This window comes from Falco naumanni, chromosome 5 (assembly GCF_017639655.2).
Source record: "Falco naumanni isolate bFalNau1 chromosome 5, bFalNau1.pat, whole genome shotgun sequence".
In the NCBI taxonomy this organism is placed as follows: Eukaryota; Metazoa; Chordata; class Aves; order Falconiformes; family Falconidae; genus Falco; species Falco naumanni.
Genome location: NC_054058.1, coordinates 83813020 through 83837983, shown reverse-complemented (window position 1 = coordinate 83837983; position 24964 = coordinate 83813020). Strand labels below are relative to the sequence as shown.

The 24964-nt window shown below is 41.2% G+C and overlaps 1 protein-coding gene across 1 annotated transcript; it reads right to left on the bottom strand.

Moving 5' to 3' along the window:
• Window positions 1-483: 483 nt before the first annotated feature.
• Window positions 484-22492, bottom strand: LOC121089588 (hyaluronidase-1-like). The gene is made up of 4 exons (XM_040596936.1): window positions 22378-22492; window positions 11123-12076; window positions 4563-4652; window positions 484-3409 (listed from the first exon to the last, which is right to left on the bottom strand). The coding sequence occupies exons 2-4, from the start codon at window positions 12038-12040 to the stop codon at window positions 2981-2983; spliced, it is 1437 nt and encodes a 478-aa protein (XP_040452870.1). The 5' UTR covers window positions 12041-12076; window positions 22378-22492; the 3' UTR covers window positions 484-2980.
• Between the last annotated feature and the right edge of the window lie 2472 nt (window positions 22493-24964).

Here is a 24964-nt window from a genome sequence, read left to right as displayed (position 1 = left end):
CCAGCGGAGGCTACAGGGATGGTGGGGGGACTGGAGCATCTCCCCTGTGAGGGAAGGCTGAGGGAGCTGGGCCTGTGTAGCCTGGGGAAGAGACGGCTGAGGGGGGATCTTGTCAATGCCTACAAATACCTTAGGGTTGAGTGTCAGGAGGATGGGGCCAGGCTCTTTTCAGTGCTGCCCAGCGACAGGGCAAGGGGCAATGGGCACAAACTGCCACACAGGCAGGTCCACCTGGATATGAGGAAGAACTTCTTTGCCTTGAGGGTGACAGAGTACTGGGACAGGCCGCTCAGAGAGGCTGTGGAGTCTCCTTCTCTGGAGACATTCAAAGCCCACCTGGACGTGTCCCTGTGCAACCTGCTCTGGGTGAAGCTGCTCTAGCAGAGGGTTGGACTAGGTGATCCCCAGGGGCCCCTTCCAACCGTGACCATTCTGTGATTCTGTAGATTTATGATATCCAAATAAATTGTGTGTATGACACAATACAGTTTATTCTTAAAAGGCTACAGAAATAATGGAAACACTTTAGAAAAAGTGTTACGCAACATTTTAAGAACATATTTCACTGACACAGTGCATAAGGATTACAGCGTTTTCACATCACATCTGGTTTTAGAACACAGGACAGTATTACATAAAGCAGGACCATCCAGTTTAAATACAGATTTGTGACAGCTATTTAGCAAAACTGAGCTAATAGTTTCTATGCTTTCAATACATTAAATTATGTGTAAGTTGAAGTTCCCCTTGAAGTTTATCATACTCTGAACTGAATAAAGAGCTAAAGCAGAATATATATAATCGGTAAAAAATATGTGAAATGGTAAACACTCTAGCTTCAGTCTAGAGGCATAGTTCTTAACAACTGTCAGTTTTTCTAAACTTTAGTTTTAATCCTTTCTCTCCCACACCAGAATAATGCTTTTTACCTTCACTTTTGCGATCACCCATTGCTGTTACACACTAGAAAGCAAAAGGTCAAGCAAAGCTCTCCTGTAGTTTCTCAGCACATGATGTCACAGTGACTCACTGTAGCTAGCCCTAAGTCTCTTTAACTGAAGTCAGTCCCATTCCGGTGTCTAGGTATCATTGCAGCCTTAAGATACCCATTGCAGGTCTGTTATGAGTTGGATCTTTGGCTCAAGTGAATCTGAGCATCATGGCTCACACCAGCTGTGAATCTGGTCCTGGCAAACCAAAGTAAGTTCTTTTGTGGGGTTATCATGAAGAAATGTTCAGAGATAACAGCAGATTACAAAGAACATAGGACACCCAAGCAGATCATAATGCATTGAGACATGTTAATACTAATTTAGGGCAGTATCAGGAAGGGGGCCTGGCTCAGGGTCAGATTCAGATTTCTTACTCAGTTGAGCATCCTCTCCACATAGCCTTGCTGATTTTAAGTAAACTGCTACAGGAACAGGGTATTGTTTAATGTAAGCAGTGAAGTATGGCCACAAGTGATCAATACAAACACTAGTCAGGGTAAAGAAAATGTCTTAGACCCACATGTGGGTTTCTTACTAATTTCTGTGTCCGTGCTCTGGAACAGTATTCAGTTCAATGCATCATACAAAAGCCTCAAAAGAAAATTATTTTAGTACCTTCCCTAAGTCAGAGACATGTAGGGAATTTTTTTGCCTTCAATCCAATGAAGGCATTCATTGTTTGCTACGTTGAAAGGCTGTATGGAAGACAGATAGGTCTTTGATGAAATACGTTTGTTCACAAATGAACAGAGATCGATGAATAATTGCAAATGGACATGCCACAGCCTGACAGGATGGCGTGTTATGGATGCCAAATTCATCAGTAATCAGTAGTTCATTAAGTTATACCACCTCCAAAGAGGTCCCCACCTGAAGCCAAAGGCTGCAAGCCAAAATGTTGCTGGTGAGTAAGGTTCTTCATCTTCTCCTCCCCTGCTCAAGGCACACCAGCAGTGGGATGTCAGCCTGTTCCCATTTCCCAGTCGCTGACAAGCCAGTTTGGTCGGGTGACTGCACAACAGCAGCAGGAGAGCAGAGTTACCAGACCCATGTAACTAGCGAGCAGAAAGCAAAGACCTGCAGCAGCCCCAAAGACAGCAGTGATACCCAGCAGCAAGGCTGCCTGCTTCCCAGGGGGTCAGAGCAAGAGGAGAAGAGCTCTCCCATTGCCTGTCTGGGCAGAAGCACTGCAGGATGCCAGCTACCAGCATTGGTCTCAGAGGTCAGGAGCCCCTCACCTAAACGCATATACATTCTGCTGGTTGGCTGGTGCAATGGGAAAATGAACATTTGACACAATAACTGGCAATTGCAGAGATTTTCAGTTGAACGGTACCTTTGAAAAGGATGGCACAAAACTACCACTGGAAATACTGATATGTCTAGAAATAATATTAATCAAATTAGGCCCTGAAATGCTTGACATATATTTTTTTTAAAGTGTGCACTGATGTATAACTTAATACTCTTCACATTGTCCATGCAGAAGCAGTAGGATCGGTACAGTGTGGTGGATGTGGCTCTGGGCACAGTGCTGCTGTTTACATAAAATGCCATTTGACTTCAAGCAAGAGCTGCAGTGAACAGTTTGTGATCCCTGGTGCAAATGAAGACTCTCCTCATCACCATATGTTAAATCATCCAGCCCTGAAAGAAAGAGTCTCTGTGTCCTTTTTTAAGCTTCTACATGGATGAATCCTTGTACAAGTTTATTCAACTTTTTTTACTCAGGTAAACTTCCACTGTTGCAGCAGAAGCTTTATCTGTTGAACATATGAGTAAAACATGAATTAAGAGTAGAGAGGTGGTAAAAAAGAGGAGGTTGCTTTTAAAATATTTGATATCTGAAGCAATTCCAGGAGTGGGAGATGAAGAAACCAGAATAAAACCATCTAGTCAACAATGCCTTTTCCCTGTGCAGTAAAAACTTGCTAAGGAACACGACTTTTAGTGGCACCATTTCTTACTTCTTTGCACCTCAGAAGATTTTAGTGTGTGGTACAAAGCAGAAGAAGCTGCATGGCTCCTAAGAGAAAGACATAAAGCTTTTGTTTTCTTGATCTACTGAACACAAGGTGAACCCAGCGCTCCATTAGCCTTTGGTCAGGCAATTCACAAAATATTCCTGTCCAGCCCTGGTAACACTGACACATGAATCTCTGCCTCATGGCTTCAATATTCTCCAGGCTGGGTTCACCAGTGACCTGGAACCTGGGGCCCCTCTCTGAGTGACGGACTCGGATCTTAAAATTAGTGGGTGACAAATGGAGGTAAGCAGAAGAGTCGCTGTTTTGGCGGATACATCTTCCATTCTTCTTGCACAGGACTTTGCTACAGAGTTTGGCTGCTGAGGTCACATTAATTACATAATGTCCTAAGGGTCCGTCAATGTACCGTTTAACCGTTGAGCAGCTGTCCTGTAGAGAATAAGGACCATGACATATTTCTCAGTAGGTAGCATTGTGTCCAAATTTATTATATCTAAGAAGATGCCAGTACAAAACTGTTCTTAACTAAAGTAACCTGTTGAGAAAAATCTTGTTGGATTTACAGGCTGGAGTAATCTATTGGGTTTAATCCATGGGTAAGATTAGCAAAATATTGACCTTTATTACAGTGTTTATTTGGTGCTTGGTAGAACACACAATATTAGATTAGGGAGGAGTCTTAGTAAACAGAAAGAGAGTTTATGTGCTAATCTGAGACTAACTAATTCCTTAAGCAGAGATTTCTCGTAACTGCCAACCAGGAGCAGTGCATGGGACTTAGAGGCTTTCAAGCACATATTAAGTCACCTCTTTGGTCCTGATCTCTCCAGCTGCTTCAGTTTACAAGGAACCACATCATTTTCAGAAACAAGCACAGAAGTTGCTGCAATTGCAGCTAGAAAGTTCCAATTCGGATTTCCCTCTTTCTCTGCCAAAGTCAGTGGTGCTTTGCCAGAGACTTCAGGAGGAGGAGAGCAGACTGCATGAAAAGCAGTGTGTACCAAAGCCCAGGCCAGGCTGAGGACCAGCAGCTATCCTACCGTGCCTCCTTTGAAACCCCAGTGCTGCCTCCCACCTCCTCCATCATTTCAAAAAGGTTTATTTGTGAAGGCCTGAAGGACCTGGGAGGAGGAACTAGGCCTTTTCTTGTGGTAACATTAGTTTCCATGTGTCAGTTCAACACTGATGACCAGAGAAAATACTCTCCCTCCAGACTCCATTCCTGCTCTGTGGATCTGTACAAACAGCCATAGCTACACTGTTAAAAAAAAAAAAAAAGCAAAAAAAAAAAGCTGTGCTTATATGTCTATGTTATTGTTTCAAAACATGTCTGTCTTCTAACCTGGACTCATTATTCCACAATGCTACAAATGACCTGCCCAAAGCAATGTGCTCTGAAGCAACGGGACTTCGCAGCCTAATGAAAGTATGGAACTAACAAGACCTGAAAGTAGTACTGAGCCATCGCCCTCAGCCACTGGCTGACGACATTGATAAAGATAGGTAGGTGCTACAGAGGGTGTGGTGGCAAAGAAGAGGTATTGAGGTGACTCCTAAATACTAACAAACCAAGACAACCTACCTTTGAGCTGGCGTATTGCATACTGCCCCACAGAACAACTCCGGCTGCTCCCAAAGCCGCACTTTCACCAATGGTATTGACAAGATCTGTCTGAAAAAGAAGGACAAAACCAGACATAAGAAAACCAAAGATATAAAAATAAAAGTAAAAAATCACTAGGATTTGGGCATCACTCCCCACCTCTCTGAGGAGATGTCAGTCCAGTGGTATATTCTTCATAATAAAATTGCTATTTAGTTTAGAAAGCTCTTCTGTGTATCTCCAAAGGTTTGCATAGGTTGCATTCATGAGCGTGACTATTAAATAATGAAATCTTTAGAGTTTATTCACAAGGGGTCCTCCAACCAAACTGGTGGAGTAAGAATTGAATGATCTATTTTATGTACCAGTCTTTGATTGATTACCGTATCTACATAGGCATCTTTTTCGGCAAGTGACGATAAGTATGGTCACACATCGTTGGATTACCCTTACAGTGTCTAATTGCAGTTGGTAGGCTTTAGGCAGGGCTCTGACTTGTGCTGCTTTAGCCATGCCAAGACATTTACAGAGCTGCTGTTCCTACCAGTGTGAATGCCATTATTCCAGGAAATATATCTTTGAAAAATAGCCTCTCCCAGTGCTACATAGTACCAAACGGGGTTAAAAAAAACACCACACATTTGCATACTGGTTTAACCATGCCCACTTTTAGAGCTGTACTGATAAAACAGTAGAGTTGTAGCAATAGCAGTAGCACAGCCCTGCCAGAACACAGACAGGAGTGTGTAGAACAGGAGTCCCAGGTGCCTGGCCAACAACCGAGCAACATACCTTGCAAGTGTCTTAAAGCCATTCCCTGAGACAGTGAATATTGTGTCTACAGAAATGCAATTAAATCTTAGACAATATGGAGGAAGGATCTTCTTCCACCCCCAAATTTCAAGGCATGATCAATTACATCTCCAACCATTTCTATCTGCAATAACTGACTAGAAAGTAATTCCTGATCAGTGTTTGTAATGACAGATATCAAAATATTTCTCAATTTGATGAAGAAACAGCAAAATCCTTTTAAAAGTTAGTGATGGTCTTTGATACAGTCTTTTCAGGCCTTTTTAGAAGAAAACAATTCAAAACATCAGCCAAATGATCACAGTATGGTGGTGGCACCTTAGAAATGCAAAATGATAGAGTGGAAAACCCATGTTATTATTGTTAATTACTACTAAGTAATTTATTTCACTGTGTAAGTGGGCCTGTTGATTTATCAATGCATAGTTAAGAAGTTCCTATTCCTGAAACATTTATGGCCCAAGAGATATAAAAGAAATCACAAATAAATGCCTTGGGAAAGGGAGAGTCTGCTGAAGAGTTGAAGACGATTACAGAGAAGTCAAAGCAAGCAGAGACTTTGACCCTTAACTAAAGGCTGGACGAAAGAGTGCAGGAAAACCTGCCAAGTCTGAAAGAGCAGAGCTTGCCTACTGGCTTTTATGTAATGTACAGAGAGATTTAAAGTATAGTTGCTCTCGCCTGAAGTCTGTGTTGATGCTGATCATCCAAGCAGTCTTTTAGAGAATGTCACTGCTCTTCAAAGTATGTAGTACAGTGCTAGTTTTATAAAAGGATGGTGGTGTGGGCTGCAGGTGTGACCTTCATGCAGGAAATTGTGGGATTTTTTTTCCCCATGGGAATTAATTTATCAGTTAAAAAAAAGTATGTGCATTAAAGATCAAAACATCAAATGTTAAGAGAATGGGAAATACAGCCTGACTCCTTGGTAATGAGGATTCCCAGGCTTCCCTCATCTGCAAAGATTACCCAAATAGAAAGGCTGGACTGTGATTCTACATTAGCCACATGATGGTTGAGTGATTTCGTACTAACAGAGTTCAGATCTTGTTAACAAATTACTGAAACCTTTTCAGATATGCAAAATAAATAATCAGCATCATTTATGAATGAACTATGACCTGAGAAAATCCTGAAATAAAGATTTAATAAGCAATGTGCTTAAGGAGTTAGGGTGCTTGACCAGGAGCGAGTCAATCCAGTTTTTATTCCCTCATAGTCCACATCTTTCTCTTGTTACTTTCAGAAATCATTTAGATTCACATCCACAAAGGGATTTCAGCACTTCATGTCTAATTCATATGGATAGAAAATAATCAAAACCAAGAGTATGACCTTTAAAGTTCACCCAGTCCTCTGGGTGTGTGAAGTCCAATGGCACTGATAATTTCACAGCTGAAGTTCCCGAGGCACCTACATTTCTGCTTTCGTGCACACTTAGAAACACCACCTTGCCAGCGCTGAGAAACTCAGAACTTTTCTCAGGCTAAAGCCAAAATTTGGCATTTGATTGGAAGACATGGGCTGAATTTTTCTCTCTTCCTCCATACTAAAGACGCATCACCTCCAGCTAACCCTCCAGCAGGGGTTACCTTCACTGTGAGGTTGCAGGCAATGTTCAGAGGGGTGCCACTTCTCTTTCTGATGCCATTTTATTTTGTGCCAATTCAATGAAGGTACAAAGCAGAGCAAGAGAAACAAGTAGGAACCTGACTACAGCTTATGATCAATTCAGCTTAATAATTTGGTAACTTCCCCACAAAGAAAGAAGTAAGGCTTCTGGCTGTCATTTCTATGCATAGTTACATCTTTCACTGACTGACTACTTCAAAGGCCATCAGCACAGAAGGGCTCTCCCCTGAATAACCTACGAACAGGAGGTTGCACCCTCTCTTTTATTTTTGCTCCCGTGTACACTTGTTCTTTTTAGTCAGGTGATTCCCTAACTCATTCCTGGTGTCCAACACAGGGTGCTGCATTCATCCTGAGCAGACTGGGAAGAGAACTGAGCCAAGAGTTCCCACACCAGAGGTGGGTGCTCTGACCAGCAGACTGTCACACAAATTGGGGAGGCACCACCACCACCCTCCCCTGCCACAAAAAGGGTTATAAAATAAAACTTTCACCCCCTATTTGGCTATTTTGAGAAAAGGAAAGATAAGTGTCTCTCATAATGACTGAGTGGCAAATCAGGATGAGAGAGAGGGAAGTGTCCCCATGAAGCCCTGAGTGAGGCACATGAGCTCCACCAGCAGCCTCAGACACAGCAGCCCTGGGTCTGGGACTGAACCCAGCACTGTTCCTCAGCACAGCTTGTCATTAGTGGGCACTCACTGGCATGTGAGTGTTAAGTACCTCACATGGAAGAAAACATGCAAGTTAAAAAAAATATAGATATAATTTTAAATATGAGAATGTTGAGGTGGGGAATCCTATTTTACATTTTGTATCAGAACTTCATCCATCCATGTTAGAGGACTGTCCTGAAGAGGCAGCTTTATAGGTCAGCTACCACTTAGGCATCTGGTATTACTCCATGCAATAACCAAGTCAACAAAGCTGCTTTCCTTCTGATGCTCCTTCCCGTTCAAACTTTTGGGGGCAGTGTGCAACAACCAAAGATCCTCAAGATTATGCTCAGCTATCTCCAGGCGGACAGCTGATTTGGCACGGAGGAGGATGGTCTAGTTTCCGTCAGTGCTTCTCCATATTTTGATCAGCCAAGTTGCTGCACTGAATGCTAAAAAATAGGAGGTAAGCTAAGCCATGTCAATTTTGGAGCTTGAGAGGAAACAGCACAGTCAATTCTAGTTAAATTCTGAGGAAAGAAAAATAAGTACCTTTCTAATATTTCCTCTACATTTTGAACAGTCTTAGTCACAGACAAGGTTTTTCTGTATTCAGGAATGGTAGCGCAAGCCTGGCATGGTTGCAGGGAATGATCCCTGTACACATGCACACCTGGTCATCAGAGAAGACTATCTATAGGTGAACAAGAGAATTGTTACCCATTACTCATCGTTTGTTAGTTGTCATCCTGCTTTATTAATTAATTCAGCTATCTAGTCAGGAAGCACATATGCTACTGTGTAACTTCCCTCTCCCACACATTTAGTATTAAATTGTCAAAGAAGAGAGTTTCTAAATACCCTACAGATGGCAAACTGCTTATATGCATTTCTAGCAAATACAGAAACCTTTCATAATGATTGGGATCCCAGTTCAGAATTTATAGATTGTTTCCAAGAAAAAAAGCAAAATTAATTTCTCAGATACCTTATGCACAACTCACCTGATTTCCAGGGTGAAAGGTACAGCACACGTAGCTGCAGCATCCATTTGGGACCTGAATCTTTCACCTTTCTGAAGGTCTGCTAGACCTGTGTCTCTCCCTCAGTGTCTCTGACTCACAACCATTCTTTCTATTTTCTTCCACTGTGGTATTTACTGTATTTTTCATGCTGTACAGAAGGGCTTATACACAAGGCTTGAGCGTGTCAGCAATTATTTCTGTTGGACCAGAATGTCACAGCTTTTGCAGAACTAGATGGAGCAGGACAGTGGTTCTCCTGGCCCAGTCCCTGTCAGAGGTCAGGTATCTATTAGCCTGCTATCCCATTTTTTCTATGGCCATTTAGCCTGGATGTCGTTACACTACACTGGCTCCTTTTGTCACATTCATGCACACTGTTGCTGGACCTCAAAGGTTTCATGTCTTGTTTGTAGGTTTATGAGCATCACTTAGGGACATCTCATGGGTCAAATGAGAAGCTCCAGTCTAGTCTAAAATCTGAACACACAAACCCATGTTTAAAGTATCTTGGTGACTTCAGGGCTATGAAGGAAAACAAGAACATTATTTTTGTGATCACTCCTATTTAGAGTTTTCTGAAGTGCAACCCTGCAAGTTCCTGGCAGTCCCCAAGCTGTTCACACAGATGATGTGTATAGCCTGGAGACACATCAAGCCCTGCCCCCATGGCTGCCTGCAGAGCTGGGGACTGTCATCAGAAAACGTGGTGGAGCATAATCCAAATATGTTTCTCTGGCTATGCAGGGATCTTCCCTGGCTGCAGAGGTACAAAGTGAACTTTAAAGTATCTAGAAGTAAATGGCTATATGCAACTGAAAAACAGTTAAAGCGTGTAACTTAGGAGGAACATCACTCCAAATTACCACTGTACTGCTCTGAAAATCGCTTAAGGTAAAACAGTGACTTTATACAGATTTTGAACCTGTGCCTAACTGGCAACAGCATGTTAGTTTTCATAGCTTTAAGTAAAACTCGTGGCATTTTTATATCGATCAAGGGACTAATTTATATTATTAAAAATGTTCATTACTGCATTTGAAGAATGCTCATTTATTTCACAGCCTGAGTTCTTCAGTGAAGGTGTTCTGGGTGAAATCCTGCCTGTGCTGACCCCAGTGGCTCCTTCCCTTCAGTGGGACACAGCCTTGCCTATTTGCCCAGGACTTCTGAACCAGCAAGGACCTGCAGCTTCCACATCACGCAGAAAACACCTCCAAAGAGTCCCTGGATACTAAAAATGAAGGCAGACCAAATTAAAGATTGCTTCTATGTACCACTTGCTTCCTGGGGGCAGCCTGAAACTCTTCTCAGGCTGTTAGGGCTCCACCGCACCACCCCAGCTCCAGCTCCAGGCTAAAGCCACATGCAGCCTGTGGTTTGCTGGACTGACCATTGCCTTTCCCTTGCCCCTTCTCTTTCTTTTGCTGTTCTGGTTGGAGTCAAGAACGTGTCTTTGGCAGCAGCAGAAGTGAGCTCTCATGCAGCTCTCTGTAAACCAAAGGGAGGGAGCACCCCCAGATATGCTTAGCCATCAAGTGGTTGTTTCCATGAGGTCCCTGCCCCAGATTTCCTCCCTTCTCATGGAATCCATAGTGATCAAACCAAACTTTTGGCACTTGGAGCACATACTAGAGAAATAGATATGCATTTGTGCCTCTCTATTATGTGCATAAACAAAGTCAGAGCCACAATCATCATTACATATCCAGTAAGTCTGGGATTTATACACATATACTTTTACCATCAATGCTGTGGCCACTATGTATTTATTGCACTTGATCTTTGGTGAAGGAATATTGCATGACTCAAAAACTTGGTTTCTTTATTAAAAAGTACTCCGCAGTATTAGCACTAAATGTTGGATCATGAAGATGTTTGAACATGTTGTACCTCTGAAAATCGAGATGGCCAATGCTTGTCATGCAGGAGTGAGGAACTCCAGGCCAGACTAGTTTACTTGAGTGGTTTATTTCTATACTGAAGGAATTTACATTTGGATAAAGAAACAAAAAAGCCCTGAGGCTCCTTTCTCATGAAAGTTTCTTTCCATTACACTAATTAGTTTTGAACTTCACAAAAAATTGTCAAGTTCATTTCACAAGCTGTCCTGAAAGAATTAAAATATCAGAATGAATTACTTCCTTAAGGAAATGATTTCTTTGTACTTTCTTTCTAAATTACCCTCATTAAAAATACACAATGTTATCCTACAGAAGTAGACCAAAGCACTGCAATATTAAGTCTTGAAAGGTGTAGAGTTTTGTACTGTGACTACAGTACTTCCTTTTGCAGGGGCTGCCTTAAATATGAAAAACAAATGCATACGTCCTTTTATACAAGGAAAACTTTTAGAAAGTATTTCTTCTAAGAGACTGTTTCAAATCTAAATTTCTAAAGAAGTCTGTCTGCTTACCTCTGTTAGAACATGAAAAGTATAGGCATAAAATGGTCTGGAGTAAACAAACACAGGCAAAACGTAGTCTTTTCTAGCAATTGAGGCAACACGTATCGCCTCCTTAACCCGATAGTGAACAAATTTTAGTGCATTTGGACTTGACTTCAGTATATAATCCAGGTATATAGAAGGGTAGAGAGCAGTGCTTTCCTTCCACAACCAAAGCAGGAGGTCATTGCGGGAAGACTCAATGGCTGGGCATCTCCCTGTGTATGTTTGGGGGTGTTCTTTGTAATCGTAGTTGTAGCAGTCTGGGTAGAGATAGTAACCCCACAAACCATTTGGTCTCATATGCTCAGCCAGAAGGATGGTGTTGTTCATAAAACTCTTGCCAGCGTTTTCAAATTCCTCTTTAGCCACTTTCCTAATTCTGTGCTCTGACCACTGAGGATGCCGTCTCCTAACCATCTCCAGAGATTTATTCCTATAAATGCTTTTATTGCCCCAGTTCCTATCCCACTGGGGCCTCCAGTTTTCCCAGTCAATGACTGCAAGTCCCTGAAATTTCTTCATGGGTATGCAATAGTCAATGTCAGACTTTGCTTTATTAAGGTGTTTGATAAGACTTTCATTCTGGGGCACCCCTCCATTGACAGGGTCTCCATCATCTGAGTAGTAGGGATAGTATCCCAAATGAGTGTGATAAAAGATTGTCACATTGGATCCGCTCAAAGTCTCATTGGTGTTGGATGCAATGTCAAAAACACTGAGATCCAGGTCTACCTTGTACCGCAGCCTGCACTGCTCAGTTGGCGCGTTCCAGACAACCATGAAAGGCTTGTGCAGAACCAAAGGGACCCGTGCTGGCTTCGGCAGCTGAGCGTCAACCACGGTAAGCAGCGCCGCCACTGCTAACCGTTTGACCCAAACATCCATGGTATATTTTTTTCTGGGAAATTGTTTTGATGTGTCCTTGAAAACAAAAAAAAAAAACAACCAAAACTGTTAGAAAGGCAGTAGCCACGCTGGAGGCAGATAGGATGGCAAAGGGATGCCTTTTGGTTTCATTTGCTTTTGTTAACGTTATACCCAGCACAAACAGAGTAAGGTGAAAACTATGATCTTGTAAAAATTAAGTCTAATTTCAAAGGCTTTGAAAGACTTTTTGATAGACTTTGTTGTCTTGAAGTATGTTCTGATGGTCAGCTTTTTTTTGCTTTCTTTCTCACCCAGACGTCTGCCACAGTTGCTTCAGATCTTTCCTTAACACTTTTTTGGTCCCTGATGTTTACAAAAGATGAGTTAATAGAAGAATAACTTAAAACAATAGTTTAAAACAAATGTGCTGCTCATTTGAAATTTCAGCTTCCAAGCATGTTCTGCTATGGTCAGTCTGACTTGCCTGGAACATCATCACAGTGGGGCTAAGCCCTTTTTTACTATCTGTATATGGTAGTGGTCACTAAAGGAAAGGTAATTCAAACAAAAGGCAAATACTTCTACTTCACACAGATTAATCAAGAGAACTCAGAAACGCTGTAATTTCAGCATATCTGGGAAAAAAGTGTATTGTTATCTACCCTTGAATTTAATTTTCATTTTCTAAATGAAGAGATGCAAGAGAGATAATCAGTCTGCAGGCTAAAAGGGTGATACTATTAATGACTTAATGGTTTAAGCTACTTACTATACTGAAAACAAATTAAATATCAATATGTTAAAGAAAATAAAATGTGGATCTGAACTAGCTGGAAAAGCATGCTGTATCTTTGACAAAGGAACTATAGAACTTTGTCTATAGAAGTGGGGGCTTATTAGTATGAATTTTTCCTTTCAGGGTCTGCTGTTTTCCCTGACTGTCCCACTGGCTTGGGGACTACTAGTAGTCCAGGAGCTGCCGGAGCTGCAGGGCTGCTGGCATCCTGGGCACACACACCATGACTTTGCACCCTGTGGAGCAGCTGTTTAACCATTGCCTGCCGTCGGCTGCTCCAGGATCTGTCCCTGCTCCTATCTCTTCCCCAAGAAGCGCAGCTCAACTCTGTCCTGGGTTTGTCTTTCAGGTCTTTTTGCTGAGTAATACAGTACCTGTCACTGGTGCTGATGAGCTATGGTGGTGGTAGCTGGAGCTACATGGTGGGCTCCAGCTGATATAACAGCTTGAATCTAGAGTCATAAAAATTGTTTGCTCTAATGAACATTGCTGCACCTACAGTATGATGAGTTTATCCTTTCAGTTATTATTGTCTGTCATTCACCCATCAAGTTTCTCCATTTTAGTCACATTAAATCACTGCAATCACTGTCTGCATTGCAGGTTCAACTCAGGCACTAGCCATGTGAATTTAAAATGTCATAACACTGGATAAAAACATCCATTTTTAATTATTTCTTTTCTTGCCCATAAAGTCAGACCGAAGTTATCCTAGTGTAATTAGCCTAGCTTCACTTGTCCCTGATATTTTCTCACGCAGTTAACACCAGCTGATCACTTAACTCCTTTCCTAGACAAAGAGAGCTCTTCACACATACCCATCCATTAGCTTACAGCCAGGATGCCTAGGTTTCTTGCTTTCCAAACCAGTACAGCCAACATACCCGTCTACTAGAATCTGTAATACTCCCTGGTTATTACCTCTAATCTGTAATGGGATGCCAAATCTACAGGAAGGCTGCAGATACACCTACCCAAATCTGCCAGCAAACTTATTAAAGAAAAAACCTTTTCACTGTTCAAAAATGTATTGGCTCTTGTAAGTGATACAAGCCAGGATTTCTCCCCCTGTCATTTGTCCTTCCTTGCCATTCTTCCATCTTCTGGGTTTGATGTTTCTTTTCCTTTGCCGCTGCTCTCCTGATGTTCTGCCTTTCCTTTAAGTCTCTACTTTGACTTTTTATCTCCTGCTGAACAGCCTTTCTCTTCTCCATCCCCAGTCTTGTGGTTTTCCATCCTCAGTCCCAGATAAGCATTAAGTCCCCCTGACCAGCGGTCTGGTACAAGAGCACCTTCCCAAGAGGTGGCGGAGGCAACTGGCATTAAGCAATGGCTATGGGCAGTGAGAGAGGAGCAGGACTGCAAGAAGCCACAACGCAGAACTCCCCACGAGCAAGCCCTCATTAGCAAGCCAGAGATTTATGCTCCTGTTGTTTCCCCACCCACTTTCTGGCTGCTTTTTTTGCATGCCTAAATATAGATTTAGCACCCAAGTCTTAAAACTTTGCTCACAATCCTTTAGATCCTATTAGGGAAAATGTCCTTGAGTGAAATGGGCCATTGCTACAGGCCATCAAGCTGGTACTACGTACAAGCGTGCCTGTTGGAAAAGGATGCCAGGTTATTTTCACTCCATTGATCTGATGGAAGTCTTATGCTTGTAACCAGTATCTTTTTCTCTGTTTTCCTGCAGAGCCTTGCATAATCATCTAAGTAATGTCATAGGCTGGGAAAAAAAAAACAAACAAAAAGCCACAAAAAATGCCTTTCCCTTTCTGTTTTATACAAAATAATGAATGCATCGCAGTCCTTTGCACCCCTTTGATGCAGCAAACTGACTTAGTGCATTTGTAAGTGCTTCTTCATGATTTGCACTGGATTGCTTTGCAGTACATGAGAACAAGTCCATAATATAAACAAAGATCTTTTCAAAAAGTTATAGCTCAGATGAAATGGGAAGAGCATCAGGAGAAAAAGAAATGGTTTAGTGAATTTCTGTGTAAGAAAAGATCTGGGAAAAGATCCCAGCTGCCTATTCCCACAATGCAAACGCTGATATTGTTCAGCCTTGTGTTATTATGTACATATAATTAGATCATTTTGTCAGATATTAATGACTAACATAATACATTTCTTGTCTTGATCTGACAGCCCTAGGCATTACAACATTGCAGATAATAAATCATAACAAAGATAATCCAGGAAATAATAGTGCAGGATAATTGTAAGTTATATTTTTAGTTTCTGGCCAATTGTTGTCACTGTCACTGACAAGGCATTATATCACAGAATGGCTGAGGTTGGAAGGGACCTCTGGAGGTCATTTGGTCCAACCCCATTCTCAAGCAGGACCACTGTGAGCCAGTCACTCAGGACCATGTGCAAAATACCACAAGTGACAAAATGAAAATATTTATCTCGGGACATGTTGAATAACTCTCAAGGGTCTTTTGACTGGATTGACCAAATCTTCCTTGAAGTTGTGAAGAAGCCTGGACACCTTGCTCAATTGTAGACACAGATGTCTGCATCTGCAAGCTGAATCCCACAAAAAAGGGCAGGAATCTGTCTAATCCTGTTCAAGCAAGTTAGGAGTCTTGTCAAGGAAAGCCATTCAAGGTTATCTAGTGAATACTGTACACCTTCCAAAGCTACTATATATTCCCTATTTAAAGCTATATGGAATTAGTCAAGCAGCTATCCCTGTTAACCTAGAAAAGGTGGTGATAAATGCCTAGATAATATGACTACCTTTTAGATGGCTAAAGTATATCATTGCAAAGCATGTCACTTTTCCTGCTACTTCCTATTATACACAGGAGACCTTCCCATATGCGTGATTCCTTAAAGGGTTGACATTTTAAATTAAAAAAAAGTCCTTTGAAAAAGTTCCAATCCAGTTGCATTAATCTGCAATTTATTCTGGTTTTATCTGCACATGGGAATTTAATTACAGATGCTTACTTTTTCCTTAAAAAGCCATCTAAAACCAAGTGAAGCGAGTTTTCAAAGAAAGAGGTAAACCTATAGTTCTGAAAGAGGGGGAAATAAATTATCCATTGTTTCACACATACACAAAAGAACCTCTAAAGAAGAACAAAACATCTTTTATTACAATTTCCACTGTTGTATCTTTGGACTATGGCCTTTTTAATCTCATGCATGGGCATTAATTGGACTGCTTTAATCCCCATTTTTTAATGAGCGCAGACACTAACGATGCCTCCTTGAAGCTCATTATCAGCCTTGATTCAAGTACTCCTGTTTTTCTGATTCAGTGACATATTATCATGGTTAATTTAACTTCCCAAAGATGCACATAGCTTTCTGAAGCACTACAGTGTTTTCAGAGCAGAATCTGTTCTCAGTGTTTCTGCTCTACATTCTAAAAACAAAAATGAATTCTTCATAAGTGAAAGAAGTGGGGCCTGATCACAAATACATTAAGGCTGATGAAGTATTTTTTACTGTATTCAGGAAACTTTGAATCATATTCTTACTGCACGAAATAACATGTAGTTTTCTATTTACATCAGTTTCTGCTGTGCAGCTTAGGATGAAGCAGGTTATGACTGGATTTCAATATATCCTTTAATAAGTGTGGTGAAATTCACCATTTCTTGAATAGAAAATGCAAGTTAATTTCTGCACAGTCACATTTCTGCAAAAAAACAAGAAAATGTTGGCTTTTCCCGAGCAAATGTTGTTAACTTAGTCCAACTTTCATTTCAACTGTGTTTATTAGTCAGAATTCCACTATATTTCCATTTCCAAATAGTTGTTAACAGCTGAACTATCCGTCCTAATTGCACACTTTGATTCCAAAACAACAGCTTAAAATTAGTAAAAATATAGACTCACCCTAAAGAAACCTATTTGCACACCATGTATTCCAATACAGCCCAATGGTGTTCTCCAGCCAGCCAGTTCTGCTTCTTTCCTGGTTTTTATTGATTATCCTGGCATTCTTTGCAGTGTGACACATGATGTTACAGATGGTACTTTTGCTTATGATTCATATATTGACCATATAGCCAGCCAACACAACATCATAATAGCCAGCAAATGCATCCATCCTCTGATTTTATACTCATCTGTATACTGACTTTTCAAGGAAGTATAATCCATACATTTAGCTATAATACCATTCTGTGTTTTCATTTTCTGCTGAGTTTAATTGTTCTTGATGCCCAAGGTTTATAATCTCTTCAGGATGAACAGCTCATTTGTAAGGACATATTCACTATTCAGATTTATCTTCCAGCAGTGGGACATGTTAAATAATTTGACTACCTATGCAGTTTAATGTCAATGACCAACAAGATAAGAATCATTCTTCAATCAAGCAAGCATTTCACAAAACTTAAAAATCTGTCACTGGATACTTTAGTTAACAGTTGATGTTCTGGAGACGTCATTTCACTATCATTCTTTAGCTGTCAGATGAGAAATTTACAGGATAGCTACGTCATTTTTGTACTCATTTTGAGGAAATCTGTGTCATTTCTCCAGATCTGTAATGGCAAAGTATGACATGAGAGGAGAGTGATTTTAAGCAGAAGTTGCAGTGAAGCAGAGAGTATGTAGATTTAGACCTAATTTAAAATAAGATTAAAAAAAGATGGTTTACCTGACATTTCAATCTCTCTGAAAGATCATAAAGATGACCTTAAAAACTAAATCACATTACAATTGTAACACCTGGAAGCCCGTATCCCATGACTAAGTTGGGTTTATCTTACTCCTTCAGTTCAGACAGGGGAAGACTACACTTTCAGTTTCAAGACTGTTGAAATGTATGCAAAGATGTCGTGTACAGTAGGAAAGCAAGAACTCACAGACATGTGATTTTACCTGTGGAGAAAGAGTCATCTTTCACTGAACTTCATAATTATGTCAGAATTCAGAAACACACTTTGAAAAAAATAATAATCTGGGGTTCCTACAGTAACAGCTACTTCAGATTCCCTCATTAACTTGTACCTAACTAACGTAATATAAAATCCAGAATAGGAAAGAGCTACAGTTAAATCATAGAGGAAAGGTGATTTTTCCAACAGAATAGAATCATGTCTTGTGGCTTAAACTACATTTACAACACTCTACCAAGCTTGCTTTCAGCCCCTCATATGCACTATTGACTCTTGTCTTGCAACTGCTGAGTGTAGTGCTATACTTTCTTTCATTGTAGACACATGTTCATTTTAACTAGTAGCATTCTACTTGGAAAAGAAATTAAACATGGTGGGACTTGATAAGGAAATTAATGTATCTGTATTGTTTGCATTCCACTGAGGAATGGGCAAAATTGGCAGCTAAAAGAAATGTCCTTTTTTGAACATTGACTGATCACATTTGGGGTAGGCATTATTATTGTGGCTAAGAAATATGGACATTTCAACTGTATTTGAACATTTTTCCACCATACAATCACATTTAAAAGTACCTTGCAAATAACTTGAAAAATCTTGTGCATCAATATATTATTCTCTATTATGTCTGATTTATATGCACACAATATGCATTTACAAGATACTGTGTGTTTATCTACGCATGTATGTATAGTCCTCTGTCTTTTTAGGAAATAAGGGAAAGACCAAATCTATCTATCCTGTCTCTGTCTTCCTCCCTCTCTGCTGTTATTCTTCTGTTTCAAATTATGTAAAGTCTTGCTTTTCCTGGTTTTGTTGAAAAATAGCTTGCTTAGATAACTTGGTAAAAAGGACACAGACTGCATATCTATCCTGAATCCTTCAGAGGTCCAAAAGCATAAAACTACAGTAAAGAGAGACTAAGTATTCACTGCATCATCGTAACTACCACTTTGCAGTCTCCTGACTCACGTCTTCCTAATTGTCTAGCTATATATCTCAGACTAGATTCCAAGTTAAAAAGTGAGCAGAAGAGTAATACCGTGAGAAGGACTCTGGGGTGTTGGCAGATGAGAAGCCCAACATGACGTGACAGTGTGCATCTGCAGCTCAGAAAGCCAACCAAATCCTGGGCTGCATCAAGAGAAGTGTGGGCAGCAGGTCAAGCAAGCTGCTTTACCCTCCCTATTTCACTCTCACGAGACCCCGCCTGGAGTACTGCATTCAGCGCTGGGGCCCCCAACAGAAGGAGGACAGGGACCTGTTGGAGCGAGGCCACAGCAGGGCCACAAAGATGACCAGAGGGCTGGAGCACCTCTCCTGTGAAGACAGGCTGAGAGAGTTGGGGTTGTTCAGCCTGGAGAAGAGAAGGTCCAGGCAGACCTTATAGGGGCCTACAAGAAAGCTGGAGAGGGACTTTTTACAAGGGCATGTGGTGATAAGACAAGGGGAAATGGCCTTAAACTGAAAGAGGGTAAATTTAGATTAGTTATTAGGAAGAAATTCTTTACTATGCGGGTGGTGAGGTAGTAGAACAGGTTGCCCAGAGCAGCTGTGGCTGCCCCATCCCTGGGAGTGTTCCAGGCCAGGCTGGATGGGGCTTTGAGCAACCTGGTCTAGTGGAAGGTGTCCCTGCCCATGGCTGGGGGGTTGGAACCAGACCATCTTTAAGGTCCCTTCCAACTCAAACCATTCTGTGATTCTATGACTATGTTTGCGTCTTCCTTGCAGATCAATACAAGTACAAAAATGAACATAAGATTGACTTTTTCATTTACAATTCATATTACAGTTCACTTCCAATAGATGAACAGAGATACCAGGTTGCAAGGCACAAAGTATCATCCCTTTATTTTTGTGCAAAGTATGAGAAAAGAAATTCAAAGAGCAAGGACATGGGGATTCAAGCCTATGCTATCACTGCTGACATTTTTGTACAGTGTGGGTTATTCATTTTTAAGCAAACGGAAAATGCCAGAGGACATTCTTGGGTGTGTATCACAGTTTTACAGTAAGTCATATTTGGGCCAGAGAGCTGCTTAGGCATTTCCTGTTTAGTTTCATTGTTTCGGTTATGTGCAGCTCATGTCATGCCTTAAATTGAGAGAAAAGACTGCAAGGAAGAATGGGAATAAAAAAAGAAAAGAATTGGTATTGAAAATATATTCTTTCCATGGAACCCATAAATCTTCTTTTCTATTAAATATAACCAATTTAGCACGTTATACGTGTGTTTGGGCACCACGAACATCAACTGGTCCAATGCCCCAGTGCTGCAGCAACTCCTGAAATTTTTCCAAATGCTTTCACATCCCTTTTTTGGAGCCTGCATCCTTTCCCCTCCCTCCCGCCGCCCCCCCTTTTATCTGCCTGTTCAAGGCTGGGTACAGCCTGCTCAGTCACAAGCGGGTGTGCTGGGCTCAGCTTGTCCTCGCTTCGTGCTCACACACAGGTAGTGGGGACCACCAGGGCTGGGGATCCCCTTCCCTCATGGCTCTTCTCCCTCGCTGCCACATTGCCTTTAACGCAGGGACCTCAAACTGGTTTTCAAATATTAATCCTTAACTTCCTGCTGGAAAGAAAAACATTTCCTATTGGGACACTGAAACTTTTCAGTGATTTACTAGCAAATCGGTGACAGAGGGAAAATTAAGATACAGGTTGTGGTTCCCAGTATTGTTTTATTTAAAAGACTGTCCCATCACTTTAAATCACTGCAGATTATTGATGGCGCTTTGAATACCAGGGAAAGATAAAGTATATGGTGTAAATCTGTCTGTGCAGTAGAGGGAGATTAAATATATATGTCCCACAAACAATTTTTCAGTTGTTGAAGGATTGAGTGAAAGAAGTATTTTTTGAGTGGATGAAACCATAGAAAATCTAGAGTATTATGCCATTTTACATATCTAATACATGAATTTAGATTGCATGCAATATATGAAGCTGATCTTTTTTTTATGAAAAAGCTTGATGTATTGTTATTTTCAATTCCATTCCATCTGCTTCTATTGCATTATAAATGGAGACAAACATATTTTAAAAAAAATATTCTCAATATTTTAAGTTGTAAAGTTTATGTGAAAAATACAACCTTTTCTATGCAATTTTAATATTTATTTCTTTCCCATATGCAAAGAATAAAGGGGGAAAATAAATCCTTTTTTTTTTTTTTCCTTCTCGAGGAGCCATATTGATTGTCAGAGCTGTTAAAGCCTTAATTCCCTGAATAATTAAGATGAATGTTCTCAGCAGTGTTCAGTACGCTGTTTGTCTGGCTCTTGATGGGTGAAAAGTGCCTACCAACAGTATCTGGAAAGAAGTTCTTACTGTTTTATAGATTTTCCTTTTAATTTATTACTAAATACTTTTAACTGAAGATCATGGACATAAATGGGCACTAACAGAATATATCCTACCTTTTGGCATGTAATTTTAATAGCTTATAATAATGTACAAATAAATAATACATGCGTTTACATTGTTGCAAAGCATTTAAAATATGCTTCTTTCACACCATCTGCTTAATTCACACTTTCATTTCCTGAAGGGTTTGTTGTTATTAGAGGCACTTATAAAAGAGAAAATTCAGTTCAATTGATAACACAGAAAATTCAAACAATCAGGCCTTGGCTTATTCCTCAGAAAATGCTATAAGCTAAATTAATTTTAGCGCTCTTAAAGATAAGTTCTGCTTTCAGATGGAGTCATTCAAGAAAATTCAATTGAAATTAATGGAGGGGGTGTAAAACTAAAAATATTCCAATTGAATTCATGGAGTTATTAAGCATTTATAATATTGTCAGAGGAAAAATCTGTCCTTTAGCCAGCTAAAAAACTTAGTGTGCTTGCAAATGCTTAAACAGTTGTGTATTTCCACTGTAAATCTCTTCTTGCAGTACATAATTCCTATTCTTTTGATAACACAAAAGGTAATATTACACTTTGCCAAAGAGAGGCTCTAGATAATTTGGAAAATATGTATAAAGTATTTGAGGTGAAATTAACTTCAGACTTTATTTGCATGCCAATACGCAGCTTGTCTGGCACCTGCATTTTCTCAAATAAATGAATTAAACATATCTCTAGCTCTACAAATACCCAGCACAATATATTAACACAAATCATTAATAAACAGAACCCATTGTCAAACAACTAACTGCATCCTCTTTTGGGCTCCTTTTGAGATTAAGATACACAGTAGGTGATGGACTGCCTTTATTGTGAGTCATCTTGAAACAATTACCCTGAATGTTTTGCTTCTAATGAAAGAAGTATTTTTTTATTTTTCATATGAGATTAAATACAGGACCAAGGTATGATTAGCTCCTTTCTAGGTGTGTAGTGTTGCACGCATAGCCCAGTGCATTTAAGTATTAAACTGATTACCCAAATTCTGAGACACCTTTAAAGTCAAAACATTACTCTTGTTTTTCAAATGTGCATTTTATTCACAGACAGCATTTCAAGATCAGTTTTCTAATTTAAAATTGCTGTTTCACATTGGAGTGTGAAGCACCAACTAGTTATTTGACAGAAAAAAAAAAAAAAGAAATAAAATATAGTCCAGAATTGACATGCTACAGAAAAAAAAAACCACAGAAAGCCTTCCTAACTGGCAGACCATAAACAGAAGTGAAAACTTTGTCTTTACCAGCTATTAATTGAGTAAATAACATGGCACTTACCTCTAGAAAATCAGTGAACAGCAGAAAACTTTGGTGGAACAATTTACAACAGCTGATGTGTTTGTCCCGGGAATGTGCTCTTCCTAATGAGTGGGCTTTTAACTAATGAGAAACTGAGGGCATCTGAAGATAAGGGCAGAATTTTACCCAAACACTCATCATGTCATTGCACAGTAAGTAAATAAATTAATTTAAAAGTTACCTGTATTACTTATAAGCAGCCTGGCTTTTGCTATAATGATTTTGTATTGCCTACTTTTATGGCCTGATAAAGGAATGACTGGGCTGGTGTTTGAGAAGAATTGAGCTGTGTTTTAAGAACTGCACGCTCTGGACTCGGCAGTGACAGGCATTAACAGCAGGACAACTTGGTCACTAAGCCACAGGGAGAAGCAGGGATGCTTTCAAAACCGAGCAAACAAAATAGTTCAGGAAGAGCTGTTTTAAAGAACTGGCCGGATGACTGGACCCAGAGTCATGGTGAGTGGGGTTAAATCCAGTTGGCGGCCAGTCACAAGTGGTGCTCCCCAGGGCTTAGTGTTGGGGCCAGTCCCGTTTGACATTGACTTTTTATCAATGATCTGGACAAGGGGATCAAGTGCACCCTCAGTAAAGTTGCAGATGACACCAAGCTGGGGAGGAATGTTTATCTGCTTTAGGGCAGGAAGGTTCTGCAGATGGATCTGGACAGGCTGGACTGATGGGCCAAGACCAAGTGCATGAGGTTCAACAAGGCTCAGTGCCGGGTCCTGCACATGGGTCACACCAACCCCACGCAGAGCTACAGGCTGGGGCAGAGTGGCTGGAAAGCTGCCTGGAGGAAAAGGACCTGGGGGTGCTGGTTGACAGCCGGCTGAACATGAGCCAGCAGGGTGCCCAGGTGGCCAAGAAGGCCAACAGCATCCTGGCTTGTATCAGAAACAGTGTGGCCAGCAGGACCAGGGAAGAGATTGTCCCCTGTACTCAGCACCAATGAGGCCGCACCTCAAACACTGTGTTCAGTTCTGGGCCCCTCACTACAAGACATTGAGGTGCTGGAGCGTGTCCAGAGAAGGGCGACGAAGCTGGGGAAGGGTCTGGAGCACAAGTCTTATGGGGAACAGCTGAGGGAACTGGGGTTGTTTAGCCTGGAGTGGAGGAGGCTCAGGGGAGACCTTATGATTCTCTACAACTACCTGAAAGAAGGTTGTATTGAGGTGGGTGTCAGTCTCTTCTCCCATGAAACATGTAATAGGACAAGAGGAAATGGCCTCAAGTTCTGCCAAGGGAGGTTTAAACTTCATCAAAAGTGTTGTCTGGCACTGGAACAGGCTGCCCAGGTCAGTGGTTGAGTCACCATCTCTGGAGGTATTTAAATGACATACAGATGTGGTACTTAGGACACAGTTTGGCTTCGCAATGTTAGATTGACAGTTGGACTTGATGATCTTAAGGGTCTTTTCCAAAATAAGTGATTCTATGATTTGGTCATAAGCCTTCCTAAACTTAATGCAAAGTGCTCCATCTTTACTATTCCCTGAACATGACACCTGCAAGCCAACGCCAGGGACTGCCAGTTCCTGATCCCAGCAGCTGAGAGAGGTGCGACCAAAACAGGGCAGGAGGGACCAGCAATATCACAGCACCCTTCCATGCTCCTCAAAGAGGCTTTTAAAATGATTCAGCATGACAACAGCTTAAAAAGCTATATCTTACCTCAGCAACCAGTCAGAACCCAATCAGATGTAGAGGTACGGATAGGAATCCCTACATACAGAAGTATGATGGTCAAGGGCATTTGCTTATCATAACAGTGCAGACAAGGAGGTCGGAAATGTCCACATCCCCATGTGGGAGCTCTGAAGTGTAAAAGAAGGAAACCCTGGGTTTCCTCATCTTGTCAAGCATGACTGTTGCCATTTAAGCATTAAATTTGAAATAAATACAGGAAACAAGTACAGAGGATTATTGGAACAACTACAGACATTTTGTTGTTGTTGTTGCCACATTTGTCTCTGAATCTGCACAGGTATTTGAATTTAATAGGAAACAAGTAGCTCCCTGAGCCCTGGAAATAATAAAGGCAAGTTTCCTATGGTCATGTGTCTTATCCTTGACTGAGCTCTGACTAAGATTTCCCAAGGCTGAGGCATGCACAGAAGATCTCTCCTTTGCTGGTTCTCTGCCTTGCAGCATGACTCCCTTTTTTTCTTGCTTTTGACTCAGCAGATTGTTTCCATCAATGGGTAGAGATGAGATGGTCTCCCAAGACCTGAGCTCCTCTTGAATGTCTGGCTGATGCTTGCTGTCAGGAAAGGACATGTAATTACACAGTCAGACAGACTTGTTCCCACATCTATATGCTCTGTGAGGCTTTAGCGTGCCTTCTACTACGGGAAAGGCTGAAGTAACTTCTCATTACCAGCTGCTGCCCAGTAGGTATGCTAGGTGGTGCACTGAATGGCTTTCCCAGCCATGCCATGGGTCAGGCAGTGCACCCCTGCCACGCTGCCGTGGTGCCCCTCGCCGCCCGCCCGCAGCCTGCCCGCCCCGTGCTGCCCCGTGCTCGAGGTTCCCATTCCGGAGCACAGCAAGTGGGCTCACCCGG